This window comes from Heloderma suspectum, chromosome Z (assembly GCF_057233095.1).
Source record: "Heloderma suspectum isolate Gila_16-S chromosome Z, 16-S_ref, whole genome shotgun sequence".
Lineage (NCBI taxonomy): Eukaryota > Metazoa > Chordata > Lepidosauria > Squamata > Helodermatidae > Heloderma > Heloderma suspectum.
Window position 1 is genome coordinate 9,980,481 of NC_139476.1, and position 18,876 is coordinate 9,999,356.

General features: G+C 45.9%; 2 protein-coding genes across 5 annotated transcripts in view; one reads left to right on the forward strand and one right to left on the reverse strand.

Moving 5' to 3' along the window:
• SPMAP2 (sperm microtubule associated protein 2) overlaps window positions 1-18,876 on the forward strand; it is a 109,110-nt gene that overhangs the window by 78,961 nt on the left and 11,273 nt on the right. Inside the window, exons 3-5 of the mRNA XM_084826017.1 lie at window positions 9,819-10,114; window positions 15,368-15,426; window positions 17,381-17,447. Of these exons, the coding sequence (XP_084682143.1) occupies window positions 10,032-10,114; window positions 15,368-15,426; window positions 17,381-17,447 (209 nt within the window). The 5' untranslated portion in view covers window positions 9,819-10,031. The remainder of the gene's footprint in view (window positions 1-9,818; window positions 10,115-15,367; window positions 15,427-17,380; window positions 17,448-18,876) is intronic.
• Window positions 1-18,876, reverse strand: part of PALM (paralemmin) — a 99,589-nt gene that overhangs the window by 64,345 nt on the left and 16,368 nt on the right. For 2 of the 4 annotated variants that reach the window (XM_084826013.1, XM_084826011.1), the window contains exon 2: window positions 16,637-16,745. In XM_084826013.1, the coding sequence (XP_084682139.1) occupies window positions 16,637-16,745 (109 nt within the window). Of the gene's footprint in view, window positions 1-1,411; window positions 1,651-16,636; window positions 16,746-18,876 lie in introns of those variants that run through there. The other 2 variants (XM_084826016.1, XM_084826015.1) reach the window with 1 other exon arrangement.

The following is an 18,876-nucleotide window of genomic DNA, read 5'->3' on the forward strand; positions in this document are numbered from 1 at the left end:
ACCTGGCGCCAGCAATTCCTAATGGAGGCTACTGGAGAACGCACAATTTTCATTCCCCTGTCAGCAGCAGGGAGTGGTCAACTAGGTGTCAAAATGTTTGTATTTGCACCATCCTTCCCTTTTAATTCCCTTTTAGTAACACATTGGGCAACATTTCCAGCTAGACTAAAGGACACTCTGAGCTGGTCTTCCAACTTCATGGACCTGTGCATGAGCTGGAAAGGGCCCCAACTGGAAGACATCCTGGCAAAAGTCAAGGGGGGTGGTGGAGCAGGGAGCTTCTCTTTGTTAATAGCAAATGAAGGATGAAAGTAGGGAAAAACACATCACAGCTTTGTTGTTCCCTCACCACAGACATCCTGGAGGGCCCAAATTGGAAGCCTTCCCTTTAATCCAATCCCTTGTTTTATGTCAGTCCAATGCCGATAGGGCCGGTGGAGGCGGGTGGCTCTGATGTCAGTGGGGCGGTGAATCTGCTCAGTTTCAAGTCAGAGCCAGTCAGAACTCTAACAGAGCGATCCAAGGTGCAGAGCTAGAGTTCTGGCTGGTTCTGACTGAAACCTGGAGCAGATTCACTGCTCCACTGACATTGGAGCCACCAGCCTCCACTGTCTAGGACCTTTTCCTTCTAGAAGATCCATTCTTTTGCCCTGGGGCTTCTACATCAAGACATTTTGTTTAAAAAAAACCCCGAAAGGATAGTTTTTTGTTAAGAGTTATGGCAGGCAAAGCTTGGGAGGGGAGTGTTTCCCCTCTCCAAGAAGACAGGTTTGGATATGGCAGGCCTGCCATACCTCACCAGGGGAAGACAGTCTTCTCATATGCACTAAAGGCAGTTTGAGAAAAATAAAACCAGCGTTGGATTGGACGAAAAGCGGGGGGGGGGGGATGAAGCCATATATACTGTCTCTCTTAGAATCGCCTGAGTCACTGCAAGGGGGGGGGGATAGGAGGAGGCAGGCACGCACGCACGCAGCATCACGCAAAAGCACACACCAGCACTTGCAACAACAGGTAAAAAAAAGGTGAGAGAGATTGAGAGAGAGGGAGAGAGAGAGAGAGAGATGGATGGATTGCCCACACGCTAAGAGGAAAAATGAACCAATCCTTCTCATCTTTCTCCCTCTCCCATCAGCGGTGCGCAAGGGTCTTTTGGATCCCATGTCCAGGATGCTAGTGCAGGATGCTGAAGGTGGAGTGAGAGAAAATGTGACCCCCCCCCCCACTGCCACCAACAACCACCAACATGGACCAAAAAAACTGGAGCTGAGCCACAGCCAAGATGCCACCGCGCAGAGGATGAAAGAACCACCCGGATAGATTCAGACACAGAAATGTACGAGACAGATATGAAATCGGAGTCGAGGGGAAAGGCAGGTGGGGGAATAAATAAACATATATATATACTTACTCCATGTTTCCAGATTCAACTATGCTTCCCTCCGTTCTCCCTACGGTCAGGCAACCTTGCAAGGTGCAAGGGAGGGGAGGGGGAGAGCCGGTTTGGCTGGATTAATCTTCCTCTCTTCCTCCTCCTCCTCCTCCTCTTCAAGATCTGTGATTTCCAGAGGCCGTGAGAGAAGGTGGTGGCCGCTCACGGCTCAACATCCCATCCGTTGTTTGTTATTGTCCTATGCTGACGGATTGTGCGAGCTGAGGATGTGAAGGCTTCTGTCGTGCGTGCGCGCGTGCGTTTCACCCCGTTTTCCAATATTGCAAGAGCACCTCCTCCTGGCCGCCTCCCGTCATCACCAGTCTTTTCGCCAAAGCCAAAGGCTGCAACCGATACCGTCTGTGTGAGCGCAAGGCCTGCCCGATAGGGGACGATGCGCGGCCGCTGCGCTGCGCTGCGCTCGGGCGGACGCTTGCTGCTTCGAGACGAATTCATGCATTGTGCGCCCAGGCTGGACGCCGGGAGCCAGGCCACGCTTCCAGGGAGAATCTCGCAGGATTTGCGCGAGGCTGCAAAACCGGCTTTGCCCTGAGTCTCTATTCGGGGATCCTGGAAGGGAAATGGAAAAGTCTGTTCCCCAGAGGCTGCGTAGCGAATGTTAAACGCTTAGCCAGAAATCCTTAGGCAGGGGTAGGGAAGGTGTGACCCTCCAGATGTTGTTGGACCTCAAGTCCCATCAGCCCTAGGCAGCATAGCCTAGAGTGAGGGATGCTGGGGCTTGCAGTACAACATCGGGAGGTCATATCATCCCTCACTCTGGGCTATGCTGTCTAGGGCTGATGGGACTTGCAGTCCTGGAAGGTGGAATTCCAGGTTTTTCCCAGGAAGTTTTGGAAAGGATGATTTGATTGGAAGCTACAGTTTTGGAGGCAAGGTACCCTGTGTCTGTGTACGGTTGTTGTTTTTACTGTTGTTTGGAATTTTTGGTGGATATGTGGAAATGTATACATGCTGAAAGACAGCAAACAAAAGATATTTATTTGTTTGTTTGTTTCATTTCTATACCGCCCAATAGCCGAAGTTCTCTGGGCAGTTCACAAACATTAAAGATGCTACATGCTTAAGGAAGATCTGCACTGTTTGAAGAAGGAAAGCTAAAGCAAGGTTTCTTCCTGTTGGAGCTGGATATCAAGTAGGCCGTACAAAAATACGTTCCAGCATAGACAACAACTTTATAATATATGGAATGAAGATAGAACGGGTCTGAGAAGTAAAAATATTTAGAAGGCTAATACTTTTTAAAAAATACTGCTCCTCCTCCTCACCTCCACAGTTGCCTGGGCCAGAGCGAGAGGCAGATAAACAAGCAGGTTGCAAAGGTGAAGAGGAGGAGCATCTCCAAACAGCTCTTGTCAATGGCCCCCTGTTGGGGTGTGGCCCCTGGGCAGGTGCCCATGCCTGCCTTTAATAACAGCCCTGTCCTAACCCCTGAGAGTGTCTGCGTCTCAAGAGGCAGGCCAGAACAACCCCTGTGAGAAGGAGTGCCTGTTTGCAAAGGAAGGCTCCTTGTGAGTTAAGGACTCCTTGCGAGTAGAGCCTCCTCATGAGGAGGATCCTGTGTCCTAAGTGTGGCCCTAGAAACTCCAGCAATATAGATCTTAGTCCTAGTCTGGGAGGGCTGCTGGAAGAACCTTATTTTAGCTGAGAGTACCTTGAATCTGACCTTCTTTGACCTGGTGTCTCCTTGGACTGATCTCTCATGTTGGTAAGTCCCTGTTTCTTGGATCATGCTTGTATTGGACTGTTGCCTGTGCTTCTGACCTCTGCTTGCCCTTTGACCTTTGGGATGGATTTGTCCCATACACTGCTTCAGGACTGAGGCCGCCGCAGGACAATCAAAATGCTGGTTTCAAACATGACTGCGCTTATCTGAATTTCGCAGTGTAACCCTAAGGATGATAGCAATGTTTTTATTCCTGAAAGTGGGAAATACAAGTGGATGTCCACAATGATCACCAGTCTGTTTCTTGTGACTTTGAGCCCAATACAGATGATGAAGAGAAGTTTATTGAACATTCAATAGTACAGAGAATGCTGTGCACTGAGTTACCTGTTCCAAGGCAAGGTGTATTTGTTGCCTCAGTCCTTTTAAACTGATGTGAATGGAGAGAGTTATATTCAAGCACATCACAATTCAGGCACAAGGGTCTTGCCTCCGCCATTCATGCTCTGGTGATATTCAGGCAGGGCTTCTGTAAGGTGCTCTACCTGGGGCTGCCTTTGAAGATGGTTAGGAAACGTCAGTTGATGTGGAATGCAGCTGCCTGGATATTGGCAGCGGTGGTAGGTAGGGATGTCAGATGAATCTGCGATGGAACCAAATGAGTTTGGGTTTTCATGAATTGACTCCTAGGCTTCAGCAGTATGCGAACTGAGAACTACCAGAAGTACAAGCTGGGTTTCAAAGAGGCAGAGGAACTAGAGATCAAATCGCCAACATTTGCTGGATCATGGAGAAAGCCAGAGAATTCCAGAAAAACGTCTATTTCTGCTTCATTGACTACGCTCAAGCCTTTGATTGTGTGGATCACAACAAACTGTGGCAAATTCTAAAAGAGATGGGAGTACCAGACCGCCTTACCTGTCTCCTGAGAAACCTGTACAAGGGACAAGAAGCAACGGTAAGAACCGGACATGGAACAACCGATTGGTTCAAAATCGGGAAAGGAGTACGACAAGGCTATATATTGTCACCCTGCTTATTTAACTTATATGCAGAGTACGTCATGAGAAACGCCAGGTTGGATGAATCACAGGTCGGAATTGAGATTGCTGGGAGAATCAACAACCTCAGATATGCAGACGATACCACCCTAATGGCAGAAAGTGAAGAGGATCTCAAGAGCCGCTTGTTGAGGGTGAAAGTGGAGAGTGCAAAAGCTGGTTTGAAACTCAACATTAAAAAAAATGAGATCATGGCATCTGGCCCCATCACTTCCTGGCATATAGAAGGGGAAGAAATGGAAGCTGTGACAGATTTTATTTTCTTGGGCTCCAAGATCACTGCAGATGGTGACTGTAGCCATGAAATTAAAAGACACTTGCTCCTTGGGAGGAAAGCTATGGCAAACCTAGACAGCATAGTAAGAAGCAGAGACATCACCTTGCTGACAAAGGTCCGTCTAATCAAAGCTATGGTTTTTCCAGTAGTAACGTATGGCTGTGAGAGCTGGACTATGAAGGCTGAGCGCTGAAGAATTGATGCTTTCGAACTGTGGTGCTGGAGACTCTTACAAGTCCCCTGGACTGCAAGGAGGTCAAATCAGTCCATCCTAAAGGAAATCAACCCTGAGTGCTCATTGGAAGGACAGATACCGAAGCTGAAGCTGAAATATTTTGGCCACCTAATGCGAAGAGAAAACTCTCTGGAAAAGACCCTGATGCTGGGAAAGACTGAAGGCAAAAGGAGAAGGGGATGGCAAAGGATGAGATGGCTAGATAGCATCACCGATGCAATGAATATGGACTTGAGCACGCTCCGGGAGAGAGCGCAGGACAGGAAGGCCTGGCATGCTATGGTCCATGGGGTCACGAAGAGTCGGACACGACTGAACGACTGAACAACAACAACAGGAATCTGCTGACTTGCAGAGCAGTTTTCTAACTTTTCTGAATTTGGTGCAAATGTTGTCATTGAAAAATATGCAAAATAACTGCCCCCCCCAGGCCAAAAATGTGCATTTCCCCCAATGGTTAAAGCATGAAAATGCACCTTTGGGGGGATTTGCACATTTTCATACATGCAAATGCGAATTTGCACACATTTGGAAAACAAAAAAATTCTGATTCCATCCATGGGTAGATGAAGGAACGAAAGGTGTCTGAGAATCTGTGAAACATAGATGGAATGGATTTTATGTCATCCATACATTCTTAGTGGTGACGAGGTGGTCTGATCATATGACACCAATACTGTGCCAACTGCATTAATTGCCAGTGCGTTTCTGAACCCAATTTAAAGTGCTGGTTTTAACCTTTAAAGCCATGAATGGTTTGGACCCAAATTGCTTGAAGGAGTACCTTTTCTTGTATCGGCCTGCCCATAGTCTGAGGTCATCAACACAGGGCCTTTTCACTTACTGGCTGCTAAGGGCAGTTACGCTGGTGAGGACAAGGGAGGGGCCTTCACAGTGATGGCCCCCAGGCTTTCTTTGCAGTTTTTTAAGTAGGCTCTGAAGACCCACTTGTTTTTGCTGGCCTTCCCATAAGCTGTGGGCTGCAGGTTTTGTTGGTGTAATCTATTTTTACAGTGTTTTATAATATTTTATTGTATATTTATTTCCTATTTGTACAGTTTCGTATGTTTTTTTTTTAAATCCTGTACACCACCTTGAGAGATTTGTACCTTTCAAAGTGGCTGAAAAACAATTTTAAATAAATAAAATTAGGATTGTGGAATGGATGGGCAAGTATATTAACTAAAAAGTTACAGGGAAAAAACCTCATGTTCTGTGTGTTTGCCTTTAAATATAATTGAATGCAAAGAAAAAACTCAAAACAGATCAACACTCCATTTTAGCCTGGGAAAGCAAAATGTAAATTAAAAGGTTATTTGGCTATCCAGGACTATTTTAAATCCTAAACTAAGTCCAGAACTCAGTTTAGGGTGCAGGCACATATAAACTTTATCTCCTTATTCTGTTTTGAGTTTTCATGCAAACAAGGAAATGGGAACTAGTAGCCAACTTCAGCATCATTAGAAAATTGCTGCTGCAGTTGCTTCTCTGTTCTTCCCAAACCATCTGATGTTTCAGCATCTTTGGCGATAACTTTGAGCAGAGTGTCATCTAGTGGGCATGAGGCAAAACGCCTTGCCTCCACACTCTTCCTTGAATGAGCTTTGTAAAGGTGTCCAAACTGAACCATGATGTTGTTTTGTAAAGGACTGGTTTGGGCTATTGGTTTTGACCAAGGTAATGAGGAGCTCATCAGGAAAAAGGTTCCCAGCCTGGGCTACATGGGTCTTGGGCCTGGCTCAACAGGACTCTTCTGAAGTTCTGATATGCCTTGGGCCATTCGCAGAGTGCTGCCTGGCAACGGAAGACGCACTCACAATCCCCACTGCTTGCATTGCTGTGTTCTGTTGAGCCACATGGAGAATCAGCACAGGTTGGTATTGGGGGGCGCACGAAGGGATAGCTATGAGTTGGGGGAAGCAGGGCCAGCCCTACCATTAGGCAGGGTGAGGCCGTTGCTTCAGGCGGCAGATGCTGGGAGGCAGCATCAAGGTGTTCAAGGAGAGAGGCATGTAGGGGAAACAAAACCTGGGGCAAGAAAGGCAAAGGCCAGAGCATGAGAACATGAGTAACTGCCTTATACCGAGCTGAACCATTGGTCCATCTAGATCAACACTGTCTACACCAGGGTTGCAGGACCTGTTCCAGCCCGATGGCCAAATTCCATTTCAGAGAAGTTCTCCAGGGCCACGTTCCAGTGGTGGACGGGGCCTGAGCCAAAGCCACAAAGAATACCAGCCTATTTCTTTTATTATTTCTATTTATTTATTTATTTATTTATAATATTTATATACCGCTCCACATCAAAAGATTTCGGAACGGTGAGCAGCAGAGATAAAAGAATAAAACACCATGTTAAAACAATTCAAACATTTTAAAAGGAGGAGATTTTGAATTTAATAAACTGCGGCTGGTCACTCAAGGAAGGCTTCCCGAAATAAGTGTCTTCAGGAGGCTCTGGAAGCAACACAATGTTGGCACCTAACTGGCCTCCAAAGGTAGAAGAGTGTTTTAGCTTGAAGCTCTTACTGCTCTGTCACTAAGCTTTGGGAGAGGCATCTCAGCCTTTTAGAAGGGGGGAAAAACTGCGCAAAAGCTGGGAAGCACCAGACAATGGGTGGTTGGCAGGAAGGGGGTGTGGCCAGGGAAGGGGGTGTGGCCACAGGAAGGTGGCATGGCTATCTGGGGAATCTCCTCCCAGAATGCCCCCAGGGCTAAGGTTCTGCACACTTGGTGTACACTGTCTGGCAGCCACTCTCTGGGTTTCGAGGCAGGGGTCTTTCCCAGCCCCACCTGGAGATGCTACCAGGGATTGAACCTGGGACCTCTTGCATGTAAAGTAGGGGTCTACCCCTGAGCTATGGCCTTTTCCATAGAGCACTATCCCTCATAGCAGGGCTAGGCAGAACGTAGACCTGCATCTCCAGATCAATGTCTGGGTTATTTGCAATAGATAGGTAAGGATTTCTGACTCCCAGTCGTTTAACATTAGGAGTAATGGTATAGCCTTTAAAAACAACCATCTCAAACTCTAGATCAAGCTGCCACAAAAAAATAATGCAGGTCTCAAACATCAATAAATAATACACTTTTTTAAAAAAAGCAAAATACATACTGTTGCTACCCCGGTAAGATTTTTTTTTTTTTTTTAAAGAAAGGGGTGGAAGGGAGAATTGCTCAACCAACTGCAAACAGTTTTTTAAAAAAGAAAACAGAAAAAGCATTGCCTGAGCAACCGTAACAGTTAAAAAAATAGCAACGAACAAAACCCAGACAAATTAAAATAGATGAAGGGGGAAAAAACCCTTTAGGCCCCGAATCCTGGATTCAATCAGCTGTGGCTGCCTGTGACCCACACACAGAGCTGTTTAAATTTTATTTAAACACTCATGGTCACTCCTAGACTGCCTGGTGAGCAAAATAAAATAAAAACTGCAATCCTTAGCCTCAATCCCTTAGTTCTTAGAGGGACAGGAGGTGGCCACTACTGGTTTCCGGCTACTCTTCACATGCCCAGGATTTTTTAAAAAAAATCCTGTGGGTGTCAGGGCTAGCGTCAAGGGTTGGCACAGTTGGGCACCTGTTGAGGGCCCACATCCCAGCAGGGGGCCACTGACAAGAGCCCCCTGGACTTGCACCTCTTCATCACCATTGCCACCTGTTTTTGCTCCCATCAACAAGTTTGGTAGCAGCATTCTGGACCAGCTGAAGTTGTAGGCCAAAACATCTTGCGGGCCACCAGTTGCCCAAACCTGCCCTACAGGGCAGCAGTGTAACACAGGCTCAAGTAAAATGGTACTCAGGCAGAGCACTGGGGAATGCCAAACCGCCTGGGTGCCGTATTTGGTTATGTAATCCCCAGGCACCAAGTCTGCAAAGAGAAAGAAGCAGAAATGGGCAGGATGGAAGAGTCCCAGCAGTGGGACTCCAGGTTTTTGAGGGCCCTTGGGCAAGACCCACTCCCTCAGTGAATGTCCCTTCTCACTGCCATTGTCACCAGCTGTTCTTGTTCCTCCTCCTCTTTCTCATCATGGCTGTCGCTTGCTTGCCTGACAGGCAGAGAGCCAGGGAACAAGGAGGCCATGGCGTCTCCTGCTCCTCCTCCTCACTTCCTGTGTCGTCTGGGCCGGAGCGAGAGGCAGGTGAACAAGCGGGCTGCAATGGTGAGGAGGAGAAGCAACTCCAGGGATCTCTTGCCAGTGTACACCTGCTGGGGTGTTGGCCCTCAGCAAAATGCCTGACCTTGTCACTGCCCCTAGCCTCCCTCGCTGAGTTGTCGATGGCAGCTCAAGGTCTTCCATTTCTAAGGATCCTTTGAGAATGGCTGCTTTTGCTGTTTTTTGTGTGTTGATGATTATTACTGGTTCTAATTGGTCATGTGCACTGGAAACATATTAGCATGGTACACTGCTTCAGGACTAGATCAGAGGAAACTGGCTTATGACAGGTCAGATCGTCCATCTAGCTTAATATTGTCTAATTTGACTGGTAGCAGTTCAATAGGGTCCCCAGGCTTTCCCACCCCCTGCTAACTGGTCCTTTTTAGCTGGAGGTGCTGGGAATCAAATCTACAACCTTCTGCATACAATGCAGATGCTCTGCTACTGAGCTACAGCTCCATCCTCCAAGCATGAAAAAGAAGAGAATAGAAAATATATGTATTTTTTTAAAAAATGACTCCTGCCAATCAATGTCATTTGGGTCAAATACACTGATAATGAACTCCGTTCTCTGAGGGCCAATCTTTCACCAAAACAGCACCACCCACACACAAGAGGGAGGTATTATAGCGGGTTTGTGGAAATACAAAAAACAAAATGCCAGTGAGGGAAACAACCGTAAAGGCCGGGGAGGTGGGGAGCCCCCAAAGGGTCTAATGAATACTGAGCATGCCCCGTGGCCACAGAAACCTGAGCATCTGCCAGTTGTGGGGAAAAACAGAAAACGGGGTGGTGGTGGAATGGAGTCTCCCTGAAAGGCGTGGGTGGGTGGGCTGGCTGGCTGGCTGGCTGACACCCCGAGCAGGAGCATTAAGCACAGCAACATTTTGTTGTAGGCCCAACTTCTATTAAATGATAGAGAGGAAAGCTTTGTTTACCTCATGTGTTTTTCAATCTTGATAAGAGCAGTATCAGCTGAACAAAGGATACCTTGAGCTTTGAATGGTTTCTCTCCGCCTCCCACCAACCCCCTGCACATGACCTGGCCCTGTGGCATCCCTCAGACACCTGTCCAACAGGCAGTAGCAGTCATTCAACGCTTGCTCAGAAACAGACGTGTAGAGACCATTTACTCCGGATACCATCTGTGAAAGATTCTTGAGCTGGTAGCTCTACTAACTGATGCCTCCAGAATGGAACCAGAAGCAGGACCGCACCAGCATGCTGGCCCGGCCAAAAGTTAACCACCAAGTTGTTTTCTGCAGGTGAGAATGTGGTTTGTCATAGTCAGTTTATGTGTATGCCATGTTTTCCCACAAATACATTGTGCTCAAAAGCAGTTCACAAAACAGACTAGCCTTCTCCAACCTCATGCCTTCCAGATGTTTTGGACTCCAACTCCCAACAGGCCCAGCCAGGAATGCTGGGGTTGTAATCCAACAGACCTAAGAGGCACCTGGTTGGGGAAGGCTGATTTTAAAACATATCAGAAGTGCAGTAACAATAATATCGACATTATGCCCACAGCAAACAATGCATTGTTAATGTATTCTTGTTCTTGCATTTTTTGGATTTTAAGGCTTTGTTATAATATTCTGTCACTGCATTGTGATTTTGATACTTGTATTTTGTTCGCCATCATGCGTGCACTTGGTCCAGAAAAGTGGCTTATAAATACTTAAATAAATAAAATACATGTTTGGCAGTTCATATTAGGGCTGCAGTCCTAATACCCATGTACCTGGGAAGGAGCCCCATTGAACTCAATGGGACTTAGTTTTGAGTAGACATGCATAAGATTGCCCTTTAACAGGTATGTGGGTATGAAAGTTTTAGGTCTACAGAGACAAAGGGAAAAAAAGATAAGGCTTAAAGACCTGGAGTTTTGGTTGGAGGGGAGGGTATCCCTGAGAGAAGTGGTTTCATTTCGCCCATTAAGTTTCAGTTTCCTTTCCCCAGTTAAGTTTCATTTCTTCAGGTTCGAAACAGTACTTTTGGTTGTAAGGAGGAGGATATATAAAGAGAGGAGGGTATATAAAGAGAGCGAGAGAGCCAGTAAGAGCAGAGTCAGGGAGACCAGAGCCTGACGAGGGAGCAGAAAGAAGCAACCTGGAGAAGACTAAGTGGAGCCAGGATAAAGGAATTTGCGTTTTTGCAACTTTTATTTTATCTTAAGATCTTTTGTATCACTCAGCTCTATTGTGTAAATACCTTTAGTTGTGATTTGATTGCTTTAATTTACCAGTAAACTGTTGTGGTTAAATCCTGTGTCTAGAGAGTTCATCACCCTGCGTCGACAGCCAAAACCCCAGGTTACTGGGAAGGGAAAGTTTAAAAGAAGGAAGGTGGGACTCTTCAAGAGGCAAGAAGAGATCCTTAAGGAGTAGCTCAGGGGTCCAGGTCATAAAGGGAAACCTGACAGTGGGTATAGGATTGCAGCCAAAGGACCCAAGTATAAGAGAGCTTGTCTGTAAGAAAAGAGCAGGAAAAGAGAAAATAAAACTGGGTCACCCTAAGCAACAGCCACCGGCCAAGCATACTATCTGTGTACCTCTTTGTTGCAACAGCAGCAGTTGTTAGCTCTGCCATGCAGTTTCAAGTTTATATTGAACTCATGGTTATTTCACATTTTCATAGGAAAGCAAGTTGCTGCCTTCATACTGAGTCAAACCACGGATCCAGCTAGCCCAGTATTCCTGTACCTGGTTGTCCTCCAGATGTTTTAGACTACAACTGTCAGGATTTCTGGCCATTTGCTGGGGCTGATGAGAACTGAAGTCCACAACATCTGGATGGCAAGCAGGTTGGGGAAGGCTGGTCTACACCTGACTGGCAGTGGCTCTGCAGGGTCTCAGACAAGGATCTTTCCTAGCCCTACCTGGAGATGCCAGGAATCGAACCTGGGACTTTCTGCATACAAAGCAGGGGCTCTACCATTCAGCCTGCAGAGGTGGTGGCATGTAGCTTCCGAGAAGCTGCTTGGCTTCGAAAAGCTGCTTGAATTGGTAGTGTCTCCATAAATCATCGTGCCATATAGTACTGCTGCTGAAGACACAACAGAAGCCATGTTGTTGTTGTTCAGTCGTGTCCGACTCTTCGTGACCCCATGGACCATAGCAAGCCAGGCCTTCCTGTCCTGCACTCTCTCCCGGAGTGTGCTCAAGTTCATATTCATTGCATTGGTCTTGCTATCTAGCCATCTCATCCTCTGCCGTCCCCTTCTCCTTTTGCCTTCAATCTTTCCCAGCATCAGGGTCTTTTCCAGTGACTTTTCTCACATCATTAGGTGGCCAAAATATTTGAGCTTCAGTATCTGTCCTTCCAATGAGCACTCAGGGTTGATTTCCTTTAGGATTGACTGATTTGTCCTCCTTGCAGTCCAGGGGACTCGTAAGAGTCTTCTCCAGCACCACAGTTCGAAAGCATCAATTCTTCTGTGCTCAGCCTTCCTTATAGTCCAGCTCTCACAGCCATACATTACTACTGGGAAAACCATACCTTTGATTATACGAACCTTTGTCGGCACGGTGATGTCTCTGCTTCTTACTATGCTGTCCAGGTTTGCCATAGCTTTCCTCCCAAGGAGCAAGCATCTTTTAATTTCATGGCTGAAGTCACCATCTGCGGTGATCTTGGAGCCCAAGAAAATAAAATCTGTCACTGCTTCCATTTCTTCCCCTTCTATATGCCAGGAAGTGATGGGGCCAGATGCCATGATCTTAGTTTTTTTAATGTTGAGTTTCAAACCAGCTTTTGCACTCTCCACTTTCACCCTCAACAAGAGGCTCTTTAGATCCTCTTCGCTTTCTGCCATTAGGGTGGTATCGTCTGCATATCGGAGGTTGTTGATAATTGTCCCGGCAATCTTAATTCCGACCTGTGATTCATCCAACCCGGCGTTTCTCATGATGTACTCTGCATATAAATTAAATAAACAGGGCGACAATATACAGCCTTGTCGTACTCCTTTCCCAATTTTGAACCAATCAGTTGTTCCATGTCTGGTTCTTACTGTTGCTTCTTGACCCTCATACAGGTTTCTCAGGAGACAGGTAAGGTGGTCTGCTACTCCCATCTCTTTAAGAATTTGCTACAGTTTGTTGTGATCCACGCAATCAAAGGCTTGAGCGTAGCCAATGAAGCAGAAATAGATGTTTTTCTGGAATTCTCTTGCTTTCTCCATGATCCAGCGAATGTTGGCGATTTGATCTCTAGTTCCTCTGCCTCTTCGAAACCCAGTTTGTACTTCCGGTAGTTCTCGGTTCACATTCTGCTGAAGCCTAGCTTGTAGGATTTTGAGCATCACCTTGCTGGCATGTAAAATGAGTGCAATTGTACAGTAGTTTGAACACTCTCTGGCATTGCCCTTCTTTGGAACTGGAATGTAAACTGACCTTTTCCAGTCTTGTGGCCACTGTTGAGTGTTCCAAATTTGTTGGCATATTGAGTGCAGAACTTTAACAGCATCATCTTTTAGGATCTTAAATAGCTCAGCTGGAATACTGTCATCTCCGCTAGCACTGTTGTTAGTAATGCTTCCTAAGGCCCACTTGACTTCACTCTCTAGGATGTCTGGCTCAAGTTCAGTGACCGCACTCTCCTGGCTATCAGGGACATTAAGATCTTTCCTGTATCGTTTTCTGTGTATTCTTTCCACCTCTTCTTAATCGCATCTGCTTCTGTTAGGTCCCTGCCTTCTTTGTCCTTTATCATGCCTGTCTTTGCACAAAATATTCCCTTGATATCTCCAATTTTCTTGAAGAGACCTCTAGTCTTTTCCATTCTATTGTTTTCTTCGATTTCTTTGCATTGTTCATTTAAGAAGGCCTTCTTGTCTCTCCTTGCTATTCTCTGGAACTCTGTATTCAGTTGGGTATATCTTCCCCTTTCTCCCTTGCTTTTCACTTCCCTTCTTTCCTCAGCTACTTGTAAAGCCTCCTCAGACAGCCACTTGGCTTTCTTGCATTTCTTTTTCTTTGGGATGGATTGAGTTGCTGCCTCCTGAACAATGTTACGGACCTCCGTCCATACTTCCTCAGGCACTCTATCAGGTCTAAAATCTATTCCTCACCTCCACTGTATATTCATAAGGGATATAATTTAGGTCATACCTGAATGGTGTAGTGGTTTTCCCTACGTTCTTCAATTTAAGCTGAAATTTTGCAAGAATCAGCTCATGGTCTGAGCCACAGTCAGCTCCAGGTCTTGTTTTGACTGACTGTATAGAGCTTCTCCATCTTTGGCTGCAAAGGACATAACCAATCTGATTTCAGTATTGACCATCTGGTGATGTCCATGTGTAGAGTCGCCTCTTGTGCTGTTGGAAAAGAGTGTTTGCTATGATCAACGTGTTCTCTTGGCAAAACTCTATTAGCCTTTGTCCTGCTTCATTTTGTACACCAAGGCCATGCTTGCCTGTTATCCCGGTGATTTCTTGACTTCCTACTTTAGCATTCCAATCCCCTATGATGAAAAGGACATCTTTTTTTGGTGTTAGTAATAGAAGGTGTTGTAGGTCTTCATAGAACCGATCAACCTCAGCTTCTTCGGCCTCAGTGGTTGGGGCATAGACTTGAATTACTGTGATGTTGAATGGTTTGCCTTGGATTTGTACTGAGATCATTCTATCGTTTTTGAGATTGTACCCCAGTACTGCTTTTCCCACCCTTTTGTTAACTATGAGTGTTACTCCATTTCTTCTAAGGGATTCTTGCCCACAGTAGTAGATATAATGGTCACCTGAATTAAATTCGCCCATGCTTGTCCATTTTCGTTCGCTGATTCCCAAGATGTCGATGTTCAATCTTGCCATCTCATGTCTGACCACCTCCAGCTTACCTTGATTCATTGATCTTACATTCCAGCTTCCTAAACAATATTGTTCTTTACAGCATTGGACTTTCTTTTCACCACCAGACACATCCACAGCTGAGTGTCCTTTCGGCTTTGGCCCAGCCGCTTCACTCTTTCTGGCGCTACTTGGAAATTCCCTCTGCTCTTCCCCAGTAGTATATTGGACACCTTCCGACCTGAGGGGCTCATCTTCCGGCGTCATCTCTTTTAGCCTTGTGACATGTTCCATGGGGTTTTCTTGGCAAGAATACTGGAGTGGATTGCCATTTCTTTCTCCAGTGGACCACATTTTGTCAGAACTCTCCACCATGACCTGTCCGTCTTGGGTGGCCCTGCACGGCATAGCTTATGGCTTCACTGAGTTACGCAAGCTCCTTCGCCACAACAAGGCAGTGATCCATGAAGGGGCTTTAAAGTGGCTTTAAAGCCAATATGTGATTTCAGTGCTGGATTCTGCCACTGTTGATGTTTTTACAATGGGAGGGGGCTTTATTAGTTGCTCTTGTGAATCCCTGTGATTAAGAGGTGGGAGATGGCTAATGTTCAGGCAGCAGAGACATGCTGGGTTCCTCTTGACAAGAGGGGCAGAAGGGCAGGTGCCACGTAGACAGGAGCGGACATACATTTCCAATTTATTTAACTCTCTTGTCTCTGTTTCTTTGCAGGCCTACTGTATACTGGGTAGATCAAATACCCAAGGAACATCCTAGATTCACCGTTCCAGGCAAGTTATTCAGAATTCATGCTCCACAACAGGCGTGGGCAGAAGGTAGATCTCTAGAAGTTTTGGACTTCAACTTTTTGGACTTCAGCTTCTAGAAACCCCTGCCAACATGGCCAATGGGAACTGAAATTCAAAACATCTGGAGATCTACTTTCTGGCCACCCCTGCTTTACAGCATTGAACATCTAGTGGTTGTGGATCACACTAGCATCACCATGACTATTTTCGTCATCCTGTATTTATTTATTACATTTCTATACCGCCCCATAGCCAAAGCTCTCTGGGTGGTTCACAGAAATTAAAACCACAAAGTAGGGCATAAAAACAGTATAAAATATAAAAACTTAGAACTACAGTATAAAAATAGAACCAGAATAAAACCTACAGCAATGCAGAGATTTAAAATACAGTAACATATTTAAAACAGCAAAGCTAAAAGACTAGGACGCTAAAATGCTGGAAAATAAAAAGGCCTTCACCTGGCGCCAGGAAGCGCACAGAAAAAGGATTGGCTGTTCTTTGAAACACAAAGGTAATGCTGTCAAGAGGCTGTTTGCTTGCGTCTGTTTCTGCCATCATGGGTACTAGAAAGCTAGAATAAGGCTCCAGGGGAGGTCTCACATTTGATCTCCTCTGCCATCACTGCTCTGGTGCCTCAGTCAGATTAGGGATGACTGAATCTGTCAATTTCAGTTTCTCTTGGTTCCTCATTTTTCCAGTCTTAAGATTGGTTTGTCTCAAACTTTTGGGAATTTCTCCAGCCATAAGTGCACTTCATCCTGAACATTGAGGTTTTTTTTTTAAAAAAAATCACTTAAATATTCATAAGCATTTTTGCGCACATTTCCCCTAATATTTGCATTTTTGCCTAATGCACAATTTTTTTGCAAGCAATTTTCCTGATATAATGCATTTTTAAACAGTATTGCTCCAAATATATGTATTTTTGTACACATTTTTTAATTGGAGAACTCCATGGTAAAATTCGGAGAAGTTCGAATTTCAAAGAGTAGCTGGGTTTTGGTTCACATAGTGGTCTAAAAGTATAAAATTAGGTAAGTTTGCATGAAAATGTGAATTGAATGAATTTCTCCTCCATCCCTAAGTCAAACAAACAAAGTTCTGTGAATCAAGGGTGTCGTCAATGCCAGCTCCAAGTTTTGAAGGACCCTTGGCACGCTCAATGGTCCCCCTCCCTCAGTGCACCTACCTTCTTACCACCATTGTCACCAGCTGGTCCTGATACTCATCCTCTTTCTCATCATGGTTGCCACTTGTTTTCTTGACAGGCAGAGAGGCATCTTCCTCTGTTGCCGGGGCTAGAATGAAAGGCAGGGGAACAAGCAGGTTGTAATAGTGAAGAGGAGGAGCAACTGGGGGCCCTGCTGGGGTGTGGACCCTTGGCAGATGCCCAAGCATGCCTACCCTTGATGCTGGCCCTGGCTGCAGCACTGTGTTGAGTCCAACCAGCTGATCCCACAGCCTGAAGAGAACTCAGCTGCTCTCACAAACCAATGGAGACACACTTCCACACCCGCTTGTCATTCTAAACCAGCCTTCCCCAACCTGGTATCCTCTAGATGTTTTAGACTACAGCTACCTCATCCAGCTCTGGTCTAAATCACACTTGAGCAGCACCCCCTGTCTTAGCAAGGTATTGACTAGCAGTGGTTCTCCTGGGGGTCTCAGATGAGGGCCTTTCCGAGCTCTGCTAGCTGAAATCCTTTGGAGAGGCTGAGGGCTGGAACTGGGACCCCCTGCATACAAATCATGTGTTCAGCCACAGAGCTATAGGCCCTAGCACAATAGTTAGGTCCCAATGTGCAACAGTTAGTCAAGCCCTACATGGCAAGTTAAGAGAGGGGTGGTGGTCTAGGCACGATAGGAACCTGCTCTAGCCACACTCTGGCAATGCTTCATCAAAGTTCACTTCTATTCTCCCCTTCTTTTGCAGTCTTAACTTCAAGGCAAGAAGATCTGAGTCAATCCAAGAAGGTTAATGCAAACTACAGAAATGACAGGTGTGGGAGAAAGTAACTGAAGAGTCCTTCGAACACACACACACTTTGGGGTGGTGGTGGAATATGCTTGTAAAGGCAAAATTAACTGCACATGTATAGATTGTTGTGAAAGTTGAGAAACAAGCAGGCAATTTACAAGATGCCGGTTTAACACTGGAACATATTGGGAACATTTTAAAATGTATTGGCCGGTTTCAAGACAAGGATGTATTGTTTCCCCCTCATCTGAGATAAACATTGTGATCTGTGGTTGTAATGTGTTAGTTTCAGACTGTCTGTGCTGAAATTTCGACTTGGAATGTGTGCTATCCAGTGCTGGTTCCTAGGGTCAGTCACTAGTGCTAGAAATGCATGTTTTAGCCAGAGGTAGAAGCTAGATCAGAGATGAAGTCTGGATGCTGATATGCAGCGATGACTCCAGCCTTCCCCAACCTGGGGCCCTCCAGATGTGTTGGTCTATAACTCCCATAATCCCCCAGCCAGCTGGTTGGGGATTATGGGACTTGTAGTCCAACACATCTGGAGGGCCCCAGGTTGGGGAAGGCTGGAGTACTCTGTTGACCATTACCGTTAAAAATGGCTGAGGATGTACGAAGAGTCTTTCTCCTCACCTCTTTGCACCTGCAGTTTAGAATAAAGGAACACAGTGTCCTTCTGGGGCAGATGGCAGGGCTCCCATGAAGGCCTGAGCCCCAGCATGTCTTATTTTAGAAGCATAGCCCCTGTCCCTCGTTTGGTGGCATTCTATGAAGAAAAATTCTCGGTCTGATCTTTTTTCCAATTTCTTTTTATGCCTATAGGTAAAACTCCTGCACGTCATTAAAACCTGATGCTAGAACTCTGTATGTGACTATAATGCCTAACTTTCACCACTGCCAGCCGTAGTTATTCTTTCGTGTAGTCGTCTAATCTGGAGGGTGTGGGGAAAGAAATGCAATTTGTATTATTTTATTTGTTACATTTATATCCTATCTTTTCCGCCAAGGAGCCCAAGGTGGTATTACATTATTGTCCTCCTTTCCATTGTATCCTCACAAGAACCCTGTGAAGTAGGTTAAGCTGAGGGTCACTTATTGGCCCAAAGTCACCAAGTGAGCTTCATGGCCAAGTAAGGACTATAACCGGGTCTCCCTGCTCCCAATCCGACACTCTAACCACTACACCACACTGGCCCTGTATTCATGAGAACTGCCAAAAACTGTGACAGCCCATCACTGTGACAGCCCACTTGCCCGTGATCAAATTTGGCAAATGTCTGTGAGGCCAGAGTTAAGGCTATCTCATCTTGGCTCAAGCTCTACAAAACCAGGAAATTGGAAACTGACACCTTAACAGACATGCGCCATGATGAGTAATGATGTTGTACAATGTCACAACTTGTGCTTGCTTACAACTTACCCTCCATGCACCCACACTTTTCCTTGGTCTT